Here is a 22,909-nt window from a genome sequence, read left to right as displayed (position 1 = left end):
GAACCACTCTGGGAATGTTGAGCAGAGCGGAGATGTGCTGATCTCTTCTCGTCTTCTCTCTGAACCCCGTGACTGGCTCATGGGAACCCTCGACACCTGATGTAGTCCTATTAGAAAGTCTCCATGTGAGAGTACACTGCATATATTATACTCAGGTGAAGAAAAGAGACTTTTTTTTAATGCATTTTATTATTATTTTTTTAGCTGACTTTAACCTTCCTGTTGTCCTCAAGTCAAGGAAGGGAGGAAGAAGGAAGGAAGGAAGAAGAAGGATGGAAAGGAGGGAGGGAGGAAGGATGGAAGGGAGAAAGGAGGAAGGAAGGACAGGAGGGAGGAAGGAAGAAGGAAGGAAAGGAGGGAAAGAGGGAGGAAGAATGAAGGACAGGAGGGAGGAAGAAGGAAAGGAAGGAAGGGAGGAAGGAAGGAAGACAAGGAGGGAGGGAGGAAGGAAGGAAGGACGGAGGAAGGAAGGAAGGACAGACGGAAGGGAGCAAGGAAGGAAAGGAGGGAGGGAGGAGGGATGGAGGGAGGAAGGAAAAAAGGAAGGAAGGAAGGATGGACTGACGGGGTCAATTTGACCCAGGAGGACGACACGGAGGTTAATCAACATATTTAAGTTTTCATTTTTGAGAATTTCACAGTTTTCTGAGACTCTTCTTCTCTCCGACGAACACTCGGCAGATTTCAGGACTTGAAATGGACTAATTACTTGAAATGAAAAACCGCAAAGATCGCATTTTTATTTTGTCTGTCAGGTTAGAACGAGGCCTACGACTGTGTTAGTGTATTAAATATGAATCATGTCTCCTGATAACCAGCTTTCTGCATTTTATAATGAGTACAAATGTTTGACTGTATAAATGTGCTGTAGTCAGGACCTGGATTACCCAACTGTCCAAAAAAACTCACACCCATGAAAGAGGGGGGGGAGAAGGGAGGAATAAGGAAGGAAGGAAAGGAGGGAGGGAGGGAGGAAGAAGGAAGGAAAGGAGGGAGGAAAGTAGGGAGGGAGGAAGGGAGGAAAGTAGAGAGGAAGGAAAGGAGGGAGGAATAAGGAAGGAAGGAAAGGAGGGACGGAAGAAGGGAGGAAGGTAAGCAGGGAGTAAGGAAGGAGGAAAGGAAGGAAGGAAGGAAGGAAAGCAGGGAGGAAGAAGGAAGGAAGGAAAGGAGAGAGAAAGGAAGGAAGGGAAGAAGAAGGAAGGAAAGCAGGGAGTAAAGAAGGAGGGAAGGAAGGAAGGAAAGCAGGGAGTAAGGAAGGAGGGAAGGAAAGAAGGGGGCAGGGAGGGAGGAAGAAGGAAGGAAAGGAGGAAGGGAGAAAGGAAAGAAAGTAGAGAGGGAGGAAAGGAAAGGAGGGAGGAAGGAAGGGAGGAAAGGAAAGAAGGAAGGGAGGTAGGAGAGGAAGGAAGGAAGGAAAGGAGGAAGGAAGGACAGATGAAAGGAAGGAAGGAAAGGAGGAAAGGAGGAAGGGAGGAACAGTCAAAACAGACGGGGTCAATTTGACCCGGGAGGATGACAGGAAGGTTAAAGGCAGGTTTCCTCCTCCAGGCTAATCCACTCATGTCAATCATATATCTACAATATCTAAATCTGAGTTAACTGGAGTTGCACCAACAGTAACGTCCTGCATATGAAGCCTTCACGTTACTAAGAGCTGAGTATGATGCTGAAGATGATCGTCATCGCCTAGGTAACGGAGGACGAGTCGAGACCCGCTGATGTGACGGTGCAACATCTATAAAATCAATACATTTTTTATTTGATTTATTTATTTATTTTTTGAACATGTAACTACTTAAAAATAATTAACATTGATTATAGACACATACGCATATTAAAATAAAAAAGGAAGTAAGATATTATGCTGTATTTTTATGTCATTAATAGTGAAATGAGTATCCAGCTGGTTGGAAACATGTACATACTGTATTTATACAGTACATTAAACTGTTGACCTCACACTTGTGTTTTTATTTCTGACTTGAGGAAATTAATTTATTAAAACTGGAATAGATTAAATAGGACTTTGGTTTGAAAATGACATTGCTAAAAGAAAAAAATCGCTATATCCGAAAATACTTAATTCACAATAAAAAAAATGGCACAAATGAATGATCACATACTTTTCACTCAAATGGACTTATAATAACATTTTAATCCTCACATACTGTTCATATTCTGACGCATTATTAGTCTCTGCACTAATTCATATTCATAAACTCTTTGGGCTGTTTAAATAGGGTTTTCTCCACTTCTGCCACACTGATCGATTGTGTGAAGGTTTTGGCCTCCTAAGTTTTTTACAACTGCAGCGGGGTATGCCAAACCCTTTGGCATGGGCTGATTTTGGTCTCACTACCATCTGCAGCTGTAAAAATTGGTAGCATTTTACTTGAAGGTATCGTCATAACTGTTACTTGACACAGTCATAATCGTGTCATAAACATTATGTCAATGTCATAAATGTTTATGACTGTTGTCAATAAGTGTCATTTGGTTTTTGTAACATCTCACTATAATAATTATTATATCAACTTGCCATAAACACAAAAATAGGTGCATATTTTGTTAATGTCAAAAAATTTTCTGGTAATGTCAAGATGTCATAATCAAGACAACCCAAACTATGTCAACATGTCATTACAAAAACCGAATGACACTTAATGACAGCAGTTATAAACGTTTATGACATTGACATGTTTATGATGTCATGTTACTCTCAAGACGATATCTTGAAGTAAAGTGTTACCAAATGTTTATATATTCAGGGTCAGCTGAGGGCCACCTTGCAAAAATGTGTATTGGGTGTTTTTAAATGAAATGTGTGAAATTGACAATTAGAAAGTCAATCTTGAGACTTCAGACCACATAAATACAAAATAAGAGTTTTCAATCCCAAATATTTAAGTGCAGAAAATTTGCATTGAGTATTAAAAAGTGATTTAATTTAAAATGTTGGCTTCCAGTTTCTCATATGATCTTAAATGATTATAGTCAGTAGTCCAGGCTCCAGAACATCACCACACATCAAACAAAGAGATTTGCTTTAATTTGCTTTAATTCATTTTCATCAATAAAAAAAACAACAATTCACAATTATGCCACTTTTTTTTTTTAATAATAAATAACAGTTCTCCCCCCTCAAAAACCTTCTTCTCTTTCATTTATGCATCAAGATTTATTTATAAGCTTTTAAAAGAAGGAGCCAAAGGAGGATTATTGCCCCCCCCACCTTGACATGAACAGTGCACATAGATCACACACACGCACACACACACACACACTCGCACACACAGAAGGAAAAAAAAAAAAAAAAAGTAACATGCTCGTATCGTAGCTCGACCTTTGACCTATTTTACAGTAAACTCTGCACACAGTCTCTTACTGAGGGGAAGCAGGTGGAGGTATTAAGAGGTTTAAAACACAAGGGATTTCATATTGGGATTGAAAGTTGGTTGTAATAGCTGAAAATGTCCAGCAGGGGGCGTTCCTGTTCCTGAGGTGTCTGAAAGCTTCTTTTATTTTGATGATGTGAGACCATGCACTCGTGGATGTGCAGGGGTCACAGTATGACAGTATACCACATAAAATACCACAACATGTTAAATAAGTACTTTGACATGTTCCTCAGGCTGCTGGTGGTCACATGACACTTTCCTCTCTCCCTCTTTTTTAATTTTATTTTTATGCACCATCTTTAATCCTATAAACTAAATTGCCTTTCTGTTAATTGCACTTAAATGTATGGGCTATGAATTGTACCCCCTTTACACATTAAATACTAGGAGTACACCTTTTTGAAACAAGCATCAGTAGATCATACAATATATATCCATTTCCAACACTTAATTACAATTTAACATTATTTTTTTAGGGTTAGAAAAAGAGAGATTTTACATTATATGCATCATTGTTCATCATTGATTGTCTTTAACTTCCATTGGCTCCAGTGTTTGTACAGCTCGTATAAAAAAAATCAACTTAGCTCATAAAAAGTAAAGAGTAAAAGTTTTGTTAAAATCAGGTATTACAGTAAATTGGCCAAGGTCAAGAGTTCAAGTCTCCCCAATGCAACCCTACACACAACCCAATATTGTAAAGAAAGTCTATAAAATTGTGCGGATTTGAAGTAAGGCTGCTCAATTAATTGAAATTTGATTGTGATTACGATTTAGGGGGCCAAACGATCTCAAAACTAATAAAATCGATTGGAAACGATTTTTAATAGAAAAAGATAGCGGTCAATGAGAAATGTTTTATTTTGAAAAGCTTAGACCGGAAGCCGCCGCAGCACCGTTAGCTCAAAACTCTCGAAATCGAGGAGGAAACGATTTTTAATAATAATAATAATAATAATAATAATGAGATAGCGCTCAATAAGAAAGGTTTTATTTCGAAAAGCTTAGACCGGAAGCCGCCGCAGCTCCGTTATAGTTTGACAGAAGCTGAAACACATAGCGAAATGTTTCAACTGTAAATAAAAGTGAGTTTACTGACTAATTATTAAAAACCAGGAAGTGACGTGTGAACTGTCGTCATGGTAACTCACTCAACTGTCGTCATGGTAACCCGCTCGGCTCTAATATCGCTGCTCATTTTCTGCTGTGTGTTGCGTTAAGCGGCAGATAAAAGGCTGCTGCTGGGAGAGAAAATTAATTAAGCCGATTGGAGAAGAAATACAGCATGTTTCTAAAGGTAAAAAAAAAAAATCGTTTAAATAATCTTGATTTCAATTTTGACCCAAATAATCGCGATGATGATTTTTTCCATAATCGAGCAGCCTTAATTTGAAGTGCATTTTAAATACTTTTCTAAATGCTGTTTCACGCTCCTGTTCTGTAGCTCATATATTTTGTGTTGGCTCATCTGTAACTTTAAATTGTGCAATATTAACGTCCTCCAGGCTCCTAAAACCACCAATTCTCTGATAAAAATTCAAGATAAGATGAGTTTAATACCCTCAGAAAGTTACAGTTAAATATTAGGAGGAAGTACGAACAGCCTATGTGCTTTTAATCACTTCCTTATTTTCAGGCATGACTTCAGAGTTTAATTAAAGAAGTAGTTTGACATTTGACATGCTTTTAAATGCTACTTAGATGACCACTTCTATATGTGTCAATTAAATATGGACCAAAAGACATCTTAGCTTAGCCAATTAGCACCAAGAAACACCTAGCTAGAGGTTACAAAAAAAGGCCTGCACCCTTTTTAAAGCTACATATCTGTGTAAGTGTTAAACTATTTGCGGTTTATTAGACAAGCTTATTTCTTCCTGTTTCAGTCTTTCGTCTCTTAGCTCGAGCTCCATTTTTAACACACATAAAAATTAAAGTGGTTTCGATTTGCTTTAGCAAAGAAAGAGATTAACCCTCCTGTTGTCCTCAGGTCAAGGAAGGAGGGAAGGAAGAAAGGAAGGAAGGAAGAAAGGGAGGGAGGAAGGGGAGGGAAGGAAGGGAGGAAGGAAAGAGGGAAGGAGGGAAGGGAGGGAGGAAGGAAGGAAGGAAAGGAGTAAGGAGGAAAAGAGGAAGGAAGGAAAGGAGTAAGGAGGAAAAGAGGAATGAAGGAAGGAGTAAGGAGGAAAAGAGGAAGGAAGTAAGGAGAGAAGGAATGAAGGAAGGAAGGAAATGAGTAAGGAGGCAGCAAAGAAAGAGGAGGAGGGGAAGAACAAAGGAAAACATTTTTAAAAAAAGGAAGAAAGGAAGGGAGGAAAGAAAGAGAGAAGGAGGGAGGAAGGACAGAAGGAAGGAAGGAAGGAAAGAAGGAACAGTCAAAACAGACGGGGTCAATTTGACCCGGGAGGACGACATGAGGGTTAAAGCAAACTTCCCAAAATGTCAAACTATTCCTTTAAGTATACTGATTGAATCTCACTGTAGTAGAGCTGCAATTAATTCCACTCAGATTGATTAAATCTGTTGATTATTTTCTCAATTAATCGATCAATTAAACAACTTCCTAAAAGTCTGAGATGCAACAAACAGATATATATTTAATTTACTGTCATAGAAGAAGAAAAAGCAGAAAATATTCACATTTAAGAAACTTGAGAGGAATCAGAGTATTTAGACATTTAAAAAAAAAAGACTCAAAATGATTCATCGATTATCAAAATCATCTAAAATGAGAGCGTATAAATAATTTCAGTCCTCCCTCTGAACTCTGAGATGACTTCAGTAACCCCCCCTCCCCTCCCCTCCCCCCCAATCTCTCTCCCCTCTCCCTGCCTGCCTGCCTGTCGCCCCCAGTGTTGTCTGAAGCCATTAGCACACCTGGTGAGGAATGAGGAGCAGACCTCTGATGAGCGCTGGCTGCAGCCTCACTCTTCATTTCTGTCACCAGGCTGGAAGCCGGACCTCTGTCAGCCGGTGTCAGCGCCGTGATCAGGGCCCGAAGACTAGGGGGGAAATTCAGAGTGTCTGTCTGGTCACTTTGGACTTCCTGTTTATCGTGGTCGGAGGGTGACAGCGCCTCCTCGGCTGTTTACCTACACTTCTGAATGACCCACTTTTTTTTTTTTCTTTTTTTTTTTTACACCGTTTGCTGCTGCTGCTGCTGCTGGATTTAGGAAAAGGTGACTACAAAGCAATATAGATGCAAAATGAAGGATTCACTATGAGCCTAATGCTGCATTAATTCATTGGAGTCCAATATCCTTTCTGTAATTTAACCCTCACATACTGTTCATATTCAGACTCTTTAATTATAGTTTCTACCAAATTTCTGCACAACAAGTGAGATTAATCCTTAATGAAGCTTTCAGAGAGTTTTTACACTTGAATGCAACACTAGTTTTTTGAATTTTTGACTAAATATGGGTCAAACACTGATGTCATCATATTTCAGGCTATGAGTAAGAAGTATTTAGAGTCTATTTACTGCTTTCAAATGTATAAATGGGTCAAATTAGACCCTCAACAGTGTGTGAGGGTTAAATCATTCATGAATACTTCATCGTCACCAGTATTTTTTTTGAATTTTTGACTAAATATGGGTCAAAAACTCTAAAAAAAAAAAGGAGATGTCATCATATCTCAGGCTATGAAAGCAGTCTATTTATTATATATTACTGCTTTCAAATGACTCTTTGCAGTCTCACCTTGTAATAATTATAGTTTCTACCAAATTCCTGCACGACAAATCATTCATGATTACGTCATCGGTGACAGATAATAAGCCAGATTTATCCTTAATGAAGCTTTCAAAGAGCTGAGAGAGTTTATTATCCAGTTTTTACACTTTACCCTTAATGAAGCTTTCAGAGAGTTTTTACACTTGAATGCAACACTATTTTTTTTTAAATTTTTGACTAAATATGGGTCAAAAGCTCTAAAAAAGGAGAGGTCATCATATTTCAGGCTATGAAAGCAGTCTATTTACTGCTTTGAAATGTATAAATGGGTCAAATGAGACCCTGAACAGTGTGTGAGGGTTAAACAAAGATGAGGATGTGAGAATGAGTCAGACTGAAAATGAGCTCGTAGTAAATATGGACCTCATCTAAATAACATGTTTAAAGCTTTGTGTTGATTTTAAGCTGTCGCACTTCCTCTCTGCTCAGTACTGTTGTGTTTCCAGTGTGTGTGTGTGTGTCTTTATCAATGCCTCTCAGTGTGTGTGTGTGTGTGTGTGTGTGTGTGTGTGTGTGTGTGTGTGTGTGTGTGTGTGTGTGTGTCCTTATCAATGCCTCTCATTGATCTCAGGCTTTATTTGTGTGTGGTGACAGAAGTGTTTTCACATCGACCCATCGTGGCAGACGGGAGGCTGTAATGATTTTTCACTCTGTCAGAAGCGAGCAGGGTTAGGCCTAGTTCTTCATCATCATCATCATCATCATCATCATCATCATCATCATCATCATCACACCCGGTGCTCACTAGCATAGAGGCAACACTTTATTTTACAGCAGTTATTTAATGGTTCATTTTAAGGTGTGGGGGCAACTTTGGTACAAGTTAGAAGTAAAATGGGTTCATATGTATATAATTTATTAGTATATTTAGTTTATAATTAGTTCTATCAACAATTTCAGTATCACTTAATTTCACACAGATCCTTTACTTTCCTAAAAATACTAACTTACAGCTCCTTTTCTCTGCTGTGTAACTGTTAAATATTATATATATTTATTTGGAAGTGTTATGTCACTCGGTAGTATAATAGAAATTGAGTTTTTAAGAAAGAATCTAATATGCTAACATAGTTTTTAGCACATTATCTACATATGAACTCAAATATATTGACTTACCAACTTCACACTTGTTCCCTTTTTTCTAAATTTGTACCACATTGCACCACACGTTGCAAAATATAACATAAATCAACTGTTAACCCTCCTGTTGTCCTCAGGTCAAGGAAGGACATAAAGAAGGACAGGAGGAAGGACAGGAGGAAGGAGGAAAAGAGGAAGGAAGTAAGGAGAGAAGGAAGGGAAGGAGTTAGGAGGGAGGAAGGAAGGAAGGGAGGGGAGGAAGAAGGGAAGGAAAGGAGTTAGGAGGCAGGAAGGAGGAGGAAAAGAGGAAGGAAGTAAGGAGAGAAGGAAGGGAAGGAGTTAGGAGAGAAGGAAGGAAGGAAGGAAAGGAGCAAGGATGAAAAGAAGGAAAGAAAGGAGTAAGGTGGGAAGGAAACAAGGAAGGATAGAAGGAGGAGGGAGCAAAGAAAGAGGGGAGGAGGGGAAGAAGGAAGGAAAAATTAAATAAAGAGGGAAGAAGGAAGGAAGGATTGAAGGAACAGTCAAAAGAGGTGGGGTCAGTTTGACCCGGGAGGACGACACAAGGGTTAAAAGTAGAGGAGCTGTAAAATAAAGCATTATATATATATAACTGACACTGAGCCAATAATTTAAACGGGAGTACTTCCTTATTATTGTGACATAGTGATGAGACTTCTTGACCATATTCATATTCAGACCCTCAAATTTGAACAATTAAACTAGTTTAACGTGAATCCTTTTTTTCCACCTGTGACATCACAGCGAGGAGCAGTTCATAACGGCTTGTTTGGTAAAGGTTGGTGAAGCAGTGAGGGGTCCGAGCTGCCACTGACAGACCTTTTCTCTTTCTATCTTTCTATCTTTTGTCCCAGTTTAAGGGTTTTCTTTTTATATATGTGTGTGTGTGTGTGTGTGTGTGTGTGTGTGTGTGTGTGTGTGTGTGTGTGTGTGTGTGTGTGTGTGTGTTTGTGTGTGCGTAGTTTATACTCTTTCCAAATGTAGGACATCGGTCTACAGTTTATTATTATTATGACTTTTTTTGGGCAGTAGAAAGTGAAATTGAAAAATCCACCCGACTACTAGACGATTCTCTACAGTGCCAAACCCTGTCTCTTAGAAATCTCGTTTATACACAACTAAATTCTAGGAGACAGTATGAATAAAAAAGGATGCTGGTACCTAGAAATGTACTGAAGTCAACACCTACTACGAGCTGTCTTCATGTCTTCACCGTCTTTACAGCAGCAGCAGCAGCAGCAGCAGCAGCTTCACCCTGAAGACAAGAAGACTGCAGCCAGCCAGCGTATGACAATAAAAGCCGACGGGGACGCTACACTGGTGAAATGACACGACGCTGACTGAAAACTGGAGACAGATATTAGTTGTCGGTAAATGCCAGACCGGAAAAAAAAAAAAAGAAAAATGCTCATAGCTTCAACTGGGTAGGGGTCAAAGGTCATCAACCGGGAGTCAGCGTGAGGACAAAGATGCTATCTCGATCTCTATCTCTCTCTCTCTCTCCTCCAAATACAACCACATGTTATCGCCTGATTGAAATTCATTCACATTTTGGGCTCGGTTAATAACAACTTAAACCGTCGCCATGGCAACTCCATCCACTGAAGAGGACCATATGATGTGGTTGAAACCCTTGTGTTAAGGATCTTGCTTCCTATACTCTATTCAAGTCTCTATATATTGGGACGTACAGTGCTTGGATGTAATCACATTATAGTGCAAACAGACATAGACTTAGATGACACCCCCCCCCCCCCCTCTAACGATCAGACATGTATAGCAACCCCTCCTCCAGCTATTGTGTATTTTTCTTATGCAAATGTGAGATATGTTTTTTTTTTTTGGATTGCCTCCAGCTGTAAGGACCTGCTATTCCTGCTCTGCTTACTTTATCACCAACCTGCACACAAAAGGTTGTCCTTGCAGGGGTGGAGTCAGATTAGCAGTCCTACTTCAAGAGCATGTGTTTGCTAAACTCTCTTAACCCCCCCACCCCGAACACACACACACCCCTGACATAACTTCACTCAGACACTCAGGGCCTCAATCACTATTAAGCCCTGCAATGCCGCTCTTTCGCCACTAGTGGGAGCCGCACTGAGTGAGAAGAAGAGGATGAGGAGGAGGAGACGATAGGCTGTGTGTGTGTGTAAAATATTATTTCCTCTCACAATCATCGGGGGGGAACGAACGTGAGAGCGGTTGAGGGTGAGTAGGAAGAGACAAGGCGGAGACAAGACAGAGCAAAAGAGACAGAGAGAGCGTTTGATGCAGAAAGAACAGACAATCCCTGCAGGCATCTGTCAGCAAGCAGATATGCAGATCTTTTTTTTTTTTTTCCTTCCTTTTTTTTTTTTTTTTTTTTTTTTTTTCAAATATCCAGATGTTTCAAAGGTTTAAGTCACAGGTCTTTATGTCTGTTTGGTGTTTATGTGACTGTAGGGCAGTTGTCGCTGGACCAGTCACATCCACTCTGCCTCCTGTTTCAACACTAACTTTGACAACAACCTTGAAACTTCCTCCTGTATTCATTTGACACATTTGAGTTTTAAAGATAGGCTCCCCCACACACTCTGTGATGTGAAAGTAGATGAGGTTGTTGCACGTTCTGTTATGTGGTTCTGGTAATTGTCTACAGAAAACAAAAACAGAAAAAAAAGGGATGATCATGACCTGATTGGACAGACTGTATGCCCATGAGGGAGGTGTGGGAAGACGCTGGGAGAGACTGTGGCGGCGGGTGATGTGTGAGGTCTTCAGTGGGTGTAATAGCCATAGTAGTCTGCATCGCTGTTGCTGTCTTTCTCGCAGACGTCTCCACTGCGCGGAGGCGGGGAGTTTTCGGTGCTGGACGTGTAGGGCGACACCCTCCTCTTCTTGTTGTCCCCCACGCCGCCCTCAAACAGGCCTGAGTCTGCAGAGTCTGCCGATTTCACGGAAGGCGGTTCGAGCCAGGGCTCTTCTCCCACCACGGCTCCAGTGTCTTTGGGCTTGTCCTGCAGCAGGGGCGGCTGGAGGGACTCGAGAAGCGAGGGAGGATGCAGCCTGGGGTTGCCGGGTGACGTTGAGGAGGAGGAGGAAGAGGAGGAGGACAGGGGTCTAAACCAGCCCAGACTAGGGCCAGGTTTACTGGGGTGGCTGAGGTACTGAGGGGTGGGCCGACTGTGACTCCAGCCTGCTGAGGTGGCCCCTGATACAGACACGCTAGTAGAAGCAAAAGGGTGATCAGGGTAGTAGCTAAGGGCATGATGAGCGGAGGTCTGCAAGGGGAAAGGTTTGTAGAAGCCGTTTCCAGAGAAATCCCCCTCATAGGAGGAAGTGAAGTCAAGCCGATTAGGTGTCACACCCTGTTGGGGGGGCAGGTACCAGCGGCTGTGAGGACCGGGGCTGGCGGATGGGTCTTTGTGCTGCTGACCCATACCGAGGGGCTCCCGGCCGTAGAAGCGGCTCTGGGGCAGCGGGCTCATGTACTGCTCAGAGAGGTAGCCTTGGGTGTAGCAGCTCCCTGGCAGCAGCTGCTGGCTCTCTGTAGGGGAGGGGGTGAGGCGATCAGAGTCAGGAGGAGCGTACAGCCTAGGCAGGAGGGGAAGAGAAGAGAGTGTGAGAAGAAAACGAAAAAAAAGGTGTTATTTCCTGTACAAACCTCAAACTATCAAACATCTAGCAGCCCCTCACACCCTTTCACTGCAGCATGCTCACGCTGCGCAGTAATTGCATTTATGCCATTTATTAACAGGCTGATGTGAGCAGCAGGGGCATTTAAACACCTGCAGTGATGAAGTCTCACTGTTTACCATTCAAGGTTCAAAAGCAGAGGTGTGTCTTTATCCTCTTTTTGAAAGGAGGATTTACTACTGTATGCTTTTCTCTTCACAAACACAGACTACTTACGTGTCGTAATTGTCGCGGAAACCTTTAGCGAAGGGGTTATGGTCTATTTTCAGCTGAGTGATCTGTGTAGGGAATAGGAGGAGGGCAATGAGAGAATGCAGGCATAGGAAAAAGAGAAGGAGTGAGCGAGCGAGTGCAGAAAGAGTGAAGTCACTGACTAATAATTAATGAGGATAACGTGCAATTTCTTTTTCTTGTTGTTGGAAGGAGTTCATTTTTATAACCTGAGATTGGGCATTAACAGTTTACCATACAACACAGGGTAAGTATCTCACCCTTTAAACAATGTATTTGAACAGCTGTTAAAGATATAGTGTATACAGCACAGACCGGGGAGAGCTGAGGTTGCAGCACGCAGGTCAGCCGAGGTGAGTTGACTGTTAGTTGAACTCAGCTACTGTATATTGAGCCTTGCTAACACTTACAGTAGGTTGCAATATAAATAAGCATGGATGCATTTTTGATAGGATGCATGCATTAACCAAAGCTTTCATATCTACAAACACGACTCATGACATAAATGATTGAACTCCAGACCTCATTAATACAATGTTGAAGAGGTTATAAGAGGTTATCAGGAGGTGTTATGATGTTATTCTTATATTCAATGCTCTATTTGTGCCTTTTATAATCTATTTTCTTCCACACTGAAAAACTCCCCCCTTGCTTTAGAAGAACGTGTTTCATGTGATTGATCGTCGTGACTCACATCTGCGTTTTGATAAGCAGTGACGGCGATGAACTGAGTCTCCTGGAAGACGAAGATCTGAGCTTTGGCGGCGAGGAAGGGATCGTCCGAGCCGTCCTCCTTCACCTCCACGATGTGAAGACGTGGCTGGTACTTATGAAGCGACTGGAGCACGATCATCTGGAGGAGGAGGAGGAGAGGAGGAGGGGAGGGGGCGGGGGGGAGGGAGAGGCAGGTCAAAGCATCCGGAAAGAAAGACAAAGTTATTTACTGATAAGCTCTAATCTGATATACCGTAATACTGAGGTTCATTTTGACTCGTTGTGGTGTTGGGTGTTTCAGATCATGAATTATAAGCACATATGGAAATATTACAGATAGACAGCAAAGGAAAAAAGTACCTGTGCCACATTATTGGTGCTTCCTTTGTTGTTGGTGAGTTTGAGTTTGCTGAACGACACTTCTTGTCTCATCCAGTGAGCTCCAGTGTTGGGAGAGTCGGGGTGCATGTACATCCTGTTTCCTGCAGGTAGAAAAGATACCAATTATGAGCTTCACTTATATATAACTATGACTATGATACACACAGTTGATCATTAAAGTGTTCAAATGTCAGAGCTGAAAACAATCACACACTCTAAAACATCACACAGGAAGTTGTGCAGAATCAGCTGATCAAGCGGTTTTCTGAGCGTGGCTTTTCTTTGAGGGGCTTCCAGGGTCTCCCCAACAAAAAAAGGGGTGGAATCATTTATTTCACTATAATTTTAATCCATAAGTAACACAGTAGTGCATTCCCTACACTTTCTGGTCAGTCATTCATTTTCTTAACAGTAGTCTCCAACCCTGCCCTGCATGTTGTAGGTACCCCCCCCCCCCCAACTCTAACCCCCACCCCCACTGTAACACACCTGATTCTAATAATTAACTCGTTATCAAGCAGCTGAAGCTTGTCAGGAGCTGTAAAACGAGTTAATTATTAGAATCAGGTGTGTTAAGAGTGGGGGGAGATACCTAAAACATGCAGGTGAGTCGGTCTCCAGGAGCAGATTTGGAGACCACTGCCCTACATTTTCTGTTCATTCATTCATTTTCTTAACAGTAGTCACCAAATCTGCTCCTGGAGACCTACTACCCTGCATGTTTTAGGTATCCCCCCCACTCTAAGACACCTAATTCTAATAACTAACTTCTTTTAAAAGCTGTTGACAAGCTTCAGCTGTTTGATAACGAGCCAATAATGAGAATCAAGTGTGTTAGAGTGGGGTGGGGTGGGGTGGGGGGGTGGGGGGGTAGGGATACCTAAAACATGCAGGGCAGTAGGTCTCCAGGAGCAGATTTGGAGACCACTGCCCTACACTTTCTGTTCATTCATTCATTTTCTTAACAGTAGTCACCAAATCTGCTCCTGGAGACCTACTACCCTGCATGTTTTAGGTATCCCCCCCCCCACTCTAACACACCTGATTCTAATAACTAACTCGTTTTAAAAGCTGTTGACAAGCTTCAGCTGTTTGATAACGAGCCAATAATGAGAATCAAGTGTGTTAGAGTGGGGGGGGGGGGGATACCTAAAACATGCAGGGCAGTAGGTCTCCAGGAGCAGGGTTGGTGACTACTGTTAAGAAAATGAATGAATGAACAGAAAGTGTAGGGCAGTGGTCTCCAAATCTGCCCCCCCCCCCCACTCTAACACACTTGATTCTCATTTTTGGCCAGGAGCTTTAAAACAAGTTAATTATTAGAATCAGGTGTGTTAGAGTGGGGGGGGGGGGGTAGTGTGGCAGTAGCTCTCCAGACGTTTACTGGAGCTAATCTCAGCCGATATTGGGGCGAGAGGCGGGAGGCGGGAGGCGGGGTCCAACCTGTGCAGGCCAATCACAGGGATAACATATTTAGATTAAGAGAGACCACCACTGACAAATCTGCGGGCAATTCAGAGTCACCAATTAACCTAACCTGCATATTTCTTTCTGGTCTGTGGGGAGGAAGCCAGAGAGAAGAGCCCCGGCTGGCCGATGGGTTCGAACCCAGAACCCCTCTCGGCCACCCCAGTAAACCTGGCCCTAGTCTGGGCTGGTTTAGACCCCTATCCTCCTCCTCTAATAGCAAAAATATTATCAGGTGGAGGCCGAACTTTCATCCCTCGACCAGAAGAAGTTGAGGAACCACTGAATGAATCCTTGGTGATGGATTTAAATGAAATATCTAAAAGGTAATTCAACTTATAATGAACATTTCAGAAGTTAGAAACACAAATTAACGTATCGCTCAGCTTCTTAAATGAAGTTTCTCAGTCAGGAAACACGATCAAACGTCCCCACATGTATTATTTTTGTTGTCTGAAGTAAACGTGTGTCTTAAATACATGCTAAGATAAGATATGGTCATTTCTTCTCATGGTAATAAAAATAATTAAAAACCATGATAGACGTTGTAGCGTCCGATTCAGTCCTCTCCCACGGATGTTAATAGCATATGGTTGCATGTTGTTCGGGGGTTTTAAGGGTTAGGGGTTTGACTCTGGTGCAAAGTAGCTCCAACAACAACTCTTCAGATTCACACTTTCAAGTTGTAAATAGAAAGTAAATCTAACTGCGACCACATGTGTTAGTGTGACTGATAATCTCTCAGTTACGCTAGTTTCTTTCTTTCTTTCTTTTTTTTTTTTTTTTCATTTTCACATCCGACAAAGACAAGAAGTATTTTTTTTTTTACAGCAGCGGCGGCGGCAGGAACATCTGTTGAAAATGATAAAATGTATGTAGTGATTTTAATTTGATGTTATCATGTTATTAAATACATTTTTTCTGTTGAAACTGGATTTTTTTTTTTTTTTTAAAGGTGAAAAATAAAAGAGATCAAAGGTCAAAAGCACATAATGTACCTTCTAGCTAGCTTCTCTCATGTTAAACTTAGTGCAATAAACTTCCTGCAACTATCTGCAAAATGCCACAGAGAGTAAATATCTCTTTTATGTGGTTGATTCAACTTAATAAGTGGGATGGTGAGAAGCTGTAAATACCACTTTTCCATTATGAAAAACATATATTTGGTAGATGAATGTCTTTAAAAAAAAAAAGCTGACAGGGATAATATTGAACTCTTTTTAAGACTGATGCAGGATTCAATCTCGGCGCTATGATTTTTCACAGCATCACCACAACGACCTGGTAACCTTATACAAGCATACCACATAACTGCAATATTAAATCTAATTGAGTAAAGTTGTTTCACCACAGTTTCCACAAGTTTAGCACATCAGCAGTCACCTTTCCACAACACCTGGTACATGTGTGACAACACCTTGGTGTCTCTCTCATTTATATAATTGTGGTTTAGCTATCATCAATCGCAGGCAAAACTTGGCTTTTGTTCTCTCTCTCTTTCTCTCTCTCTTTTTTTTTTTTTTTTTTTTTAATTCATTCTGAGGTGTGAACAGGAAGAAATGATGAGTGAATGAATGAAGGAAGGAGTGAGTGATATGGATCGAAACAGACGTAGAGAGAAAGACATCCGTGATCTTTTATGGAGATGAAAAATAATAAGGATCTCAAATCAAATCTAATATTTCTGAACATGAATCTCAACCATAAAGGAGACATGTGAGGCTGATATGAGCAGCCTGAGCAGAATCAACTCAGGGAGGAGAAGCATGTATGTATGTAGGAAGGCAGGTTGGAGAAAGTTCAAATGTTAAGTGATGGATTATAAAAGTGGAGACCAGCTCTGACAGTCTTTGTGAGATGGAGGGAGTAACATTTGGCCCTAAGGCTGCAATAAGGTTATTAGAGCTGAAACCATGAGTCCATTCATTGATTGTTTTTTAGTGATATTTAAACAAAAACACCAAAAAAAAAAAAAATCCTACTGTATAAATAAGAGGATTTGCTGCTTTTCTCTTATTCTCATTATAATTAAACAGCTTTTAGTTTTTGAGGATATTTTAAAATTTTTACAGACTCATCAAGAACATTTAAAAAAGCACATTAATCAATAATTAAAATAAGCATGACTTGCAGAAGTGCAGGTTCACGTTAGATAAGCAATCTCTTTACATGAACTGCAGTTTCTCATCATTTACACTCCTTCTCCTCCTTCCTTATCTGACGCTTACAGACAGACAGACAGTAATCTATCCTTCCCGTTTTTCTTTTTGGTATTGCATAATGTTTCTGTTTTCTTGTATGCACTGTATACTGAGATACTGATATCAGCACAGGTTAAAAAAAAGTGCACCGCCTGAGAATTTGGAAATATGCCAATGAAAATGTGAAGAGCTTGGTTGCAAAACAGAAATAATAAAATACAGATATATCTACTATAAGCTACATGTGCAGGTCATTTTATAGTTTATAGATGTTGCTTTTCACTCAACCTGCACAGTAGCTCATATAATAAAACATTAAAGGAATACTTCACCTATTAAACCCCCCTCCCCTCTTCCCTGCCCCCCCCCCCCCCCCCTCCTGCAGAATATACAGTGAAGCTGCAAATGCAAATATCAAAATGTCCACAAAAACCTCCAGGCTCAGACTAATGTGCATCATGATGCATATTTTGGTTTCCCTGCTGTGTGCGTGTAGGTTTGCTACAGTATTGCTAAAGAAACCACTTCCTCAAGATCTTCCATGTTGCACGCACTGAAACTGACGACCCGGCTCATTACATTGATTGTCCAGGTTCTCTCTTTCTGGTTCTTTAGCCATTAAACTGTTTAGTGTTTTTAGGATGTGCTGTTTGTTTGTTTTATGCCTGGATGCAGAGTGTGAGTTGTTAAGAAAAAAAAATATGCAAAAAAACAGAGAAATAATCTGAGTAATTTTGTATGTTGGCAGCTGCAAATCACTTAAAATCAAAAGATGGTGAGAAAGGAGAAAAATCAGCTATTGGTGAGTAGGAAACTGCAATAATTATAATTAATCTGCAGCTATTTTGAGTAATTTTCAAGTAAAAACACTGAATTTTTAAACATTTTCTGGCTTCTTTCCTCCTCTATGAGCATAAACTGAATATCTTTAGGTTGTGGATTGCTGGTTGGGACAAAACAAGCCACAACTTGAGGAGATTTTTCACCATTTCCTGCCATTTTTTTAATTAATCGATTAATGGAGAAACATAATCAATACAGATTGTTGCAGCCGTGCACTTTTTCTACTCTCTAATATTTCTCTTTGTTTGGTTCAGCTTCATATTGCATCTTGCGTCATACTCTCCACATTATCAACTGTGTCACTCTTTAAGGCCCATTAATGCTCAACGTTAAATACGGATCCAGATAAAGACGGAGCCTTCTGTCCGTTCTCTGCGTTCATTTTGTCCGTATTTCTGCACGTTTCCATAAAGCTTATGGATACGGACCAAACGGAGCAGTACCACCGGAAACCATGGGGGGGGGGGGGGGGGGGGGGGCAGTGTTGCTGTCACTACTCGATACGTAGCACGATACGTAAACTGTATAACAGAAATGGACGTAACATCCGTGACGTCACCCATTGGTTGGTGGACTGCTGCTCGGAAGCCAATAGTTTCGAATCTAGGCAGCGCCATCTTGAAAATTTCAGGTGCATGCTGGGAAAAATAAAAACACGGATTCTACTTATATGGGCATGAGGCGGAGCCATGGGCGGAGCGGGGAGGTTGCTATGGTTGCGAGGGCTGAATCTGGAGGACATTGGTCAATCAACCTGTCAATCAGGACGTAGCCACGCCCTAATGCATACCCTGCTTTATCGTCACATATAAAATCAGGGAGGCCAAAATGTCCCAAATGAACATCATACTGCATTGAAGAAGGCTTTAAACTAGCGATTGAGACCATAAACACATTTTGAAAACGTTTACTGAGGTTAGAAATCAAGTGAGAAGTTGGTGAATTCTCCATTGACTTGTATAGAGACGGTCGCCCCCTGGTGGCCTTTTGATAGAATGCAGCTCTAAGTTACTTCCTGGTTGGCTTCATTACAGAGGACCAGAACTCCCTGCCTGATACATTTTCGTACGTCCGTTGAGCATAAATGGGCCCTTAGGTGTGTTTTATATTTGAATGATATGTCAGTGCTTCTAATAGCCATAAACACAATTAAACAGCAATAGAAAACAAAATGTCGACTCATTCCTCATTGCATTACTTTGGGTTACGGTTTGAAACGTACCTGGCATGTTACCCTCTGCTTTCCCACACTGGACCCACTTGCCTCCCTGGTACCTCCAGTGGTGCTGATCGGCCAAAATCACGTCCACGTAGACGTTATAGTGCGCAGACGGGTCCAGAGTGGTGATGTTGAAGCTCAGGAAGGGAAACATCCTCCTGGATAAGAAAAAAAAAAAAGAACATTTAACCATTATTCCACTTTTCTGTCTTAGCTTACGTCACTATCGCTGAAATTAATATTAACCCTCCTGTTGTCCTTGAGTCAAGAAGGGGGGAAGAAGGAAGGAAAGGAGGGAGGAAGGATAGGAGGGAAGGAAGGAAGGAGGGGAGGAAGGGAGGAAGGGAGGAAGGAAAGGAAGGAAGAATGGATAGGAGGAGGCAAGGAGGAAGGAAAGGAGGGAGGAAGGATGGAAGGAGGGAAGGAAGGAGGGAAGGGAGGAAAGGAAAGGAAAGAAGAAAGGAAGGAAAGGCGGGAGGAAAGGAGGAAGGAAGGAAGGAAAGGAAAGAAGGAAGGAAGAACAGATGGGAGGAGGCAAGGAGGAAGGAAAGGAGGGAGGAAGGAAGGAAGGAAGGAAGGAAGGAAAGGAGGGAGGAAGAAAGGGAGGAAAGGAAAGAAGGAATGAATGAAGGAAGGAAAGGAGGGAGGAAGGAAGGAAGGAAGGAAGGAAGGAAGGGAGGGAGGAAGAAAGGGAGGAAAGGAAAGATGGAACGGAGGAAAGATGGGAAGGAAGAATGGATGGGAGGAGGCAAGGAGGAAGGAAAGATGGAACGGAGGAAGGAAAGGAAGGAAGGAAGGAAGGAAAGGAAGGAAGGAAGGAAGGAAGGAAGGAAGGAAGTAAGGAGGGAAGGAAGGAAAGAAGTGAAAACAGACGGGGCCAATTTGCTTCAACATTTCAACATATTAATATTTTCATGTTCTAACAAACTCCAGCCAGAAAAACAACAAGGGTTTTGTATTTTTTAGGTGTTATAAAATACAATCACCCCGGAGACCGTTCACTATTTCACCAGCTCCACTTTATTATATATTAATGAACCACAGTCCCCCCCCCCCCCCTAAAACCCTAAAACCCTAAAACCAAATATATCTTCCTTATCAACCTGAGTCTGAGGTTAGTGAAGAGCCAGAGAGAACCAGTAGATGTGCATTCAGATGTATGAAAGGAGGGAGGAAAGATGGAAGGAGGGAAGGGAAGGAAAGGAGGGAGGAAGAAAAAGGAAAGAAGGAAGGAAGGAAGGAAGGTAGGAAAGGAGGGAGGAAGAAAGGGAGGAAAGGAAAGATGGAACAGAGGAAGGAAAGGAAGGAAGAATGGATGGGAGGAGGCAAGGAGGAAGGAAGGAAGGAAGGAAGGAAGGAAGAACAGATGGGAGGAGGCCAGGAGGAATGAAAGGAGGGAGGAAGAAAGGAAGGAAGGAAGGAAGGAAGGGAGGGAGGAAGAAAGGGAGGAAAGGAAAGATGGAACGGAGGAAGGAAAGGAAAGAAGGAAGGAAGAAAGGAAAAATAGATGGGAGGAAGCAAGGAGGAAGGAAAGGAGGGAGGAAGGAAGGGAGGAAAGGAAAGGAAGGAAGGACAGAAGGAAGGAAGGGAAAGGAAGGAAGAAAGAATGGATGGGAGGAGACAAGGAGGAAGGAAGAAAGGAAGGAAGGAAGGAAGGGAGGAAAGGAAAGGAAAGGAAAGGAAAGGAAAGAAGAAAGGAAGGAAGGAAGGAAAGAGAGCCAATTTCTGATTCTGAGGTTAGTGACGAGCCAGAGAGAACCAGTAGATGTGCATTCAGATGTATGAAAGGAGGGAGGAAAGATGGAAGGAGGGAAGGAAAGGAGGGAGGAAGGGAGGAAAGGAGAACCAGTAGATGTGCATTCAGATGTATGATAAGTGCTCTTTAAGGACGGCAGCGGTGGATGTAAGTAAAGCCGGGAGGTGTTTGTCTGTGTTTTACCAGCTGAAGAATCACGGTAGCGAGAAATAGACGTGAGGTGGAAAGGGATGGCTGACAGAGAGAGAGAGGGTGGGGGGGGGGGGGGGGGGGGGGGGGGGGAGGTTGGGGTCGGGGGGGGTGAAGGTGAATTTTTAATGCAGCTGTTAATAAAAGATGCATCCGAAGCTGCTCCTGTTTGCCGGGGCTTTGCATGTTGAACTTATTTTGATCAGAGAGGGCTTCAGTGAGACGAGGTAACCGGGAGGTCAGGGCGTCCCCGGGCGCCACGGAGCAGGGAAGGAGGAGGAGAGCGAGAGAGGCTGGGAGAAACACACACACACATGCACACACACACATATGCACACACACACACACTCAAAATAAGACGTGCACAAGACGACACACAAATCTACACACTTCTGGTATTCTACAGTGGCTCATTCATGTTTACGCTAGACATTCAAAATGCATCTACAAGAAAAAACCTCAACTCAAGTCTGCCTCACCGTGCTAACCATGCTAACCATGCTAACCATGTTGACTAGCTCCCATTTTAAATTATAAGTCACATATTTGTTGCTTTCTTTTAAGTTTTTCCATCCCATAATAAAAGATGTAAGACAGCATAGAGTTGCATCATCATACAATTTACTTAATTATGTATGAGAAGAATCATTCAAAATGCATCTACAAGAAAAAAACTCAAGTCTGCTTCACCATGCTAACCATGCTAACCATGTTGACTAGCTCCTATTTTAAATTATACAGAATAAATGTAAAGTTAACAGTAATAAAGTCACATATTTGTTGCATCCCATAATAAAAGACATGGAGATGTATCATCATACAATTTACTTAATGTATGAGAAGAATCATTTTTGTACACTAAATATGAATCTACAGACAGCAGCTAGTTAGCTTAGCTTAGCATAGCATAAAGACTGTAAGCAGGAGGAAACAGCTAGCCTGGCTTTGTCTAATAGTGACAAATCAGCCCAGTAGCACCTTTAAAGCTAATTAATTAACGCATTATATCTTGTTTGTTTAACCTGTGCAAAAACTTAAGTGTAAAAACAACAATTTAAATGGAAATGTTTTCGTCAATCAGCTTTAAATATGCTGCTAGGTGGATAACTTCATACTGTATTTAACAGACAGATATGAGAGTGGTGTCTTTCTCGTCTAACTCTCTCTTAATGTTAGACTATTATAAACGGCTCAGTAAAGTGTCTGAACGGTGAATAATGACCCACTGAATAAGGAATGATGATAGTTAGCTTAGCTTAGCTTAGCATAAAGACTGGAAGCAGGTGGAAACAGCTAGCCTAGCTTTGTCTAATAGTGAAAAATCAGCCTAGTAGCACCTTTAAAGCTAATTAATTAACACATTATATCTTGTTTGTTTAACCTGTACAAAAACTTAAGTGTAAAAACAACAATTTACAGCAATAAAACAATAAATTCTCCTTTTTTTTACACTTTATTATTGTATGAGCTTTAAAAATGCTGCTAGGTGGATAACTTCATACTGTATTTAACAGCCAGATATGAGAGTGGTGTCTTTCTCTCTTAATGTTAGACTATTATAAACAGTTCAGTAGAGTGTCTGAACGGTGAATAATGACCCACTGAATAAGAAATGATGCTTTTACTGCTTGTATGTGTGTGGATCAGTGGATCTGTGGATTTGTGGATCTGTGTTTTGCACTCTGGGTCTATATGAGGGTCACCAGAGTGTAGTTGGTGTTAATAAATCAGGGCAACATGTTTGACATTTTGCCCAGCTGCTATTTTTCTCTGGCGAACATCACCTGAGGCTATGGAGCATCTGTAATGAGTGATAGGCACAAACCGGCACCACCCACCCACCCACCCTCCATCCAATCCATCCAATCCATCCCCCTGTTTGCTGTATTCAATCCTGAAAGAGCTTTAACCCTCCTGTCGTCCTCCCGGGTCAAACTGACCCAATCTGTTTTGACAGTTCCTTCCTTCCTTCCTTCCTTCCTTCCTTCCTTCCTTCCTTCCTTCTT

At 41.6% G+C, this 22,909-nt stretch overlaps 1 protein-coding gene across 1 annotated transcript in view; it reads right to left on the bottom strand.

The window, feature by feature from the left end:
- Nucleotides 1-10,827: 10,827 nt before the first annotated feature.
- The window catches only part of tbx21 (T-box transcription factor 21), a 29,366-nt gene continuing 17,284 nt past the window's right edge, over nt 10,828-22,909 (bottom strand). Inside the window, exons 2-6 of the mRNA XM_053341450.1 lie at nt 18,962-19,116; nt 13,208-13,329; nt 12,828-12,986; nt 12,119-12,180; nt 10,828-11,800 (exon numbers count right to left, since the gene is read on the bottom strand). Of these exons, the coding sequence (XP_053197425.1) occupies nt 10,984-11,800; nt 12,119-12,180; nt 12,828-12,986; nt 13,208-13,329; nt 18,962-19,116 (1,315 nt within the window). The 3' untranslated portion in view covers nt 10,828-10,983. The remainder of the gene's footprint in view (nt 11,801-12,118; nt 12,181-12,827; nt 12,987-13,207; nt 13,330-18,961; nt 19,117-22,909) is intronic.

This window comes from Scomber japonicus, chromosome 20 (genome assembly GCF_027409825.1).
Source record: "Scomber japonicus isolate fScoJap1 chromosome 20, fScoJap1.pri, whole genome shotgun sequence".
Taxonomy (NCBI): domain Eukaryota; kingdom Metazoa; phylum Chordata; class Actinopteri; order Scombriformes; family Scombridae; genus Scomber; species Scomber japonicus.
This window is presented reverse-complemented; position numbering and strand designations above follow the sequence as displayed.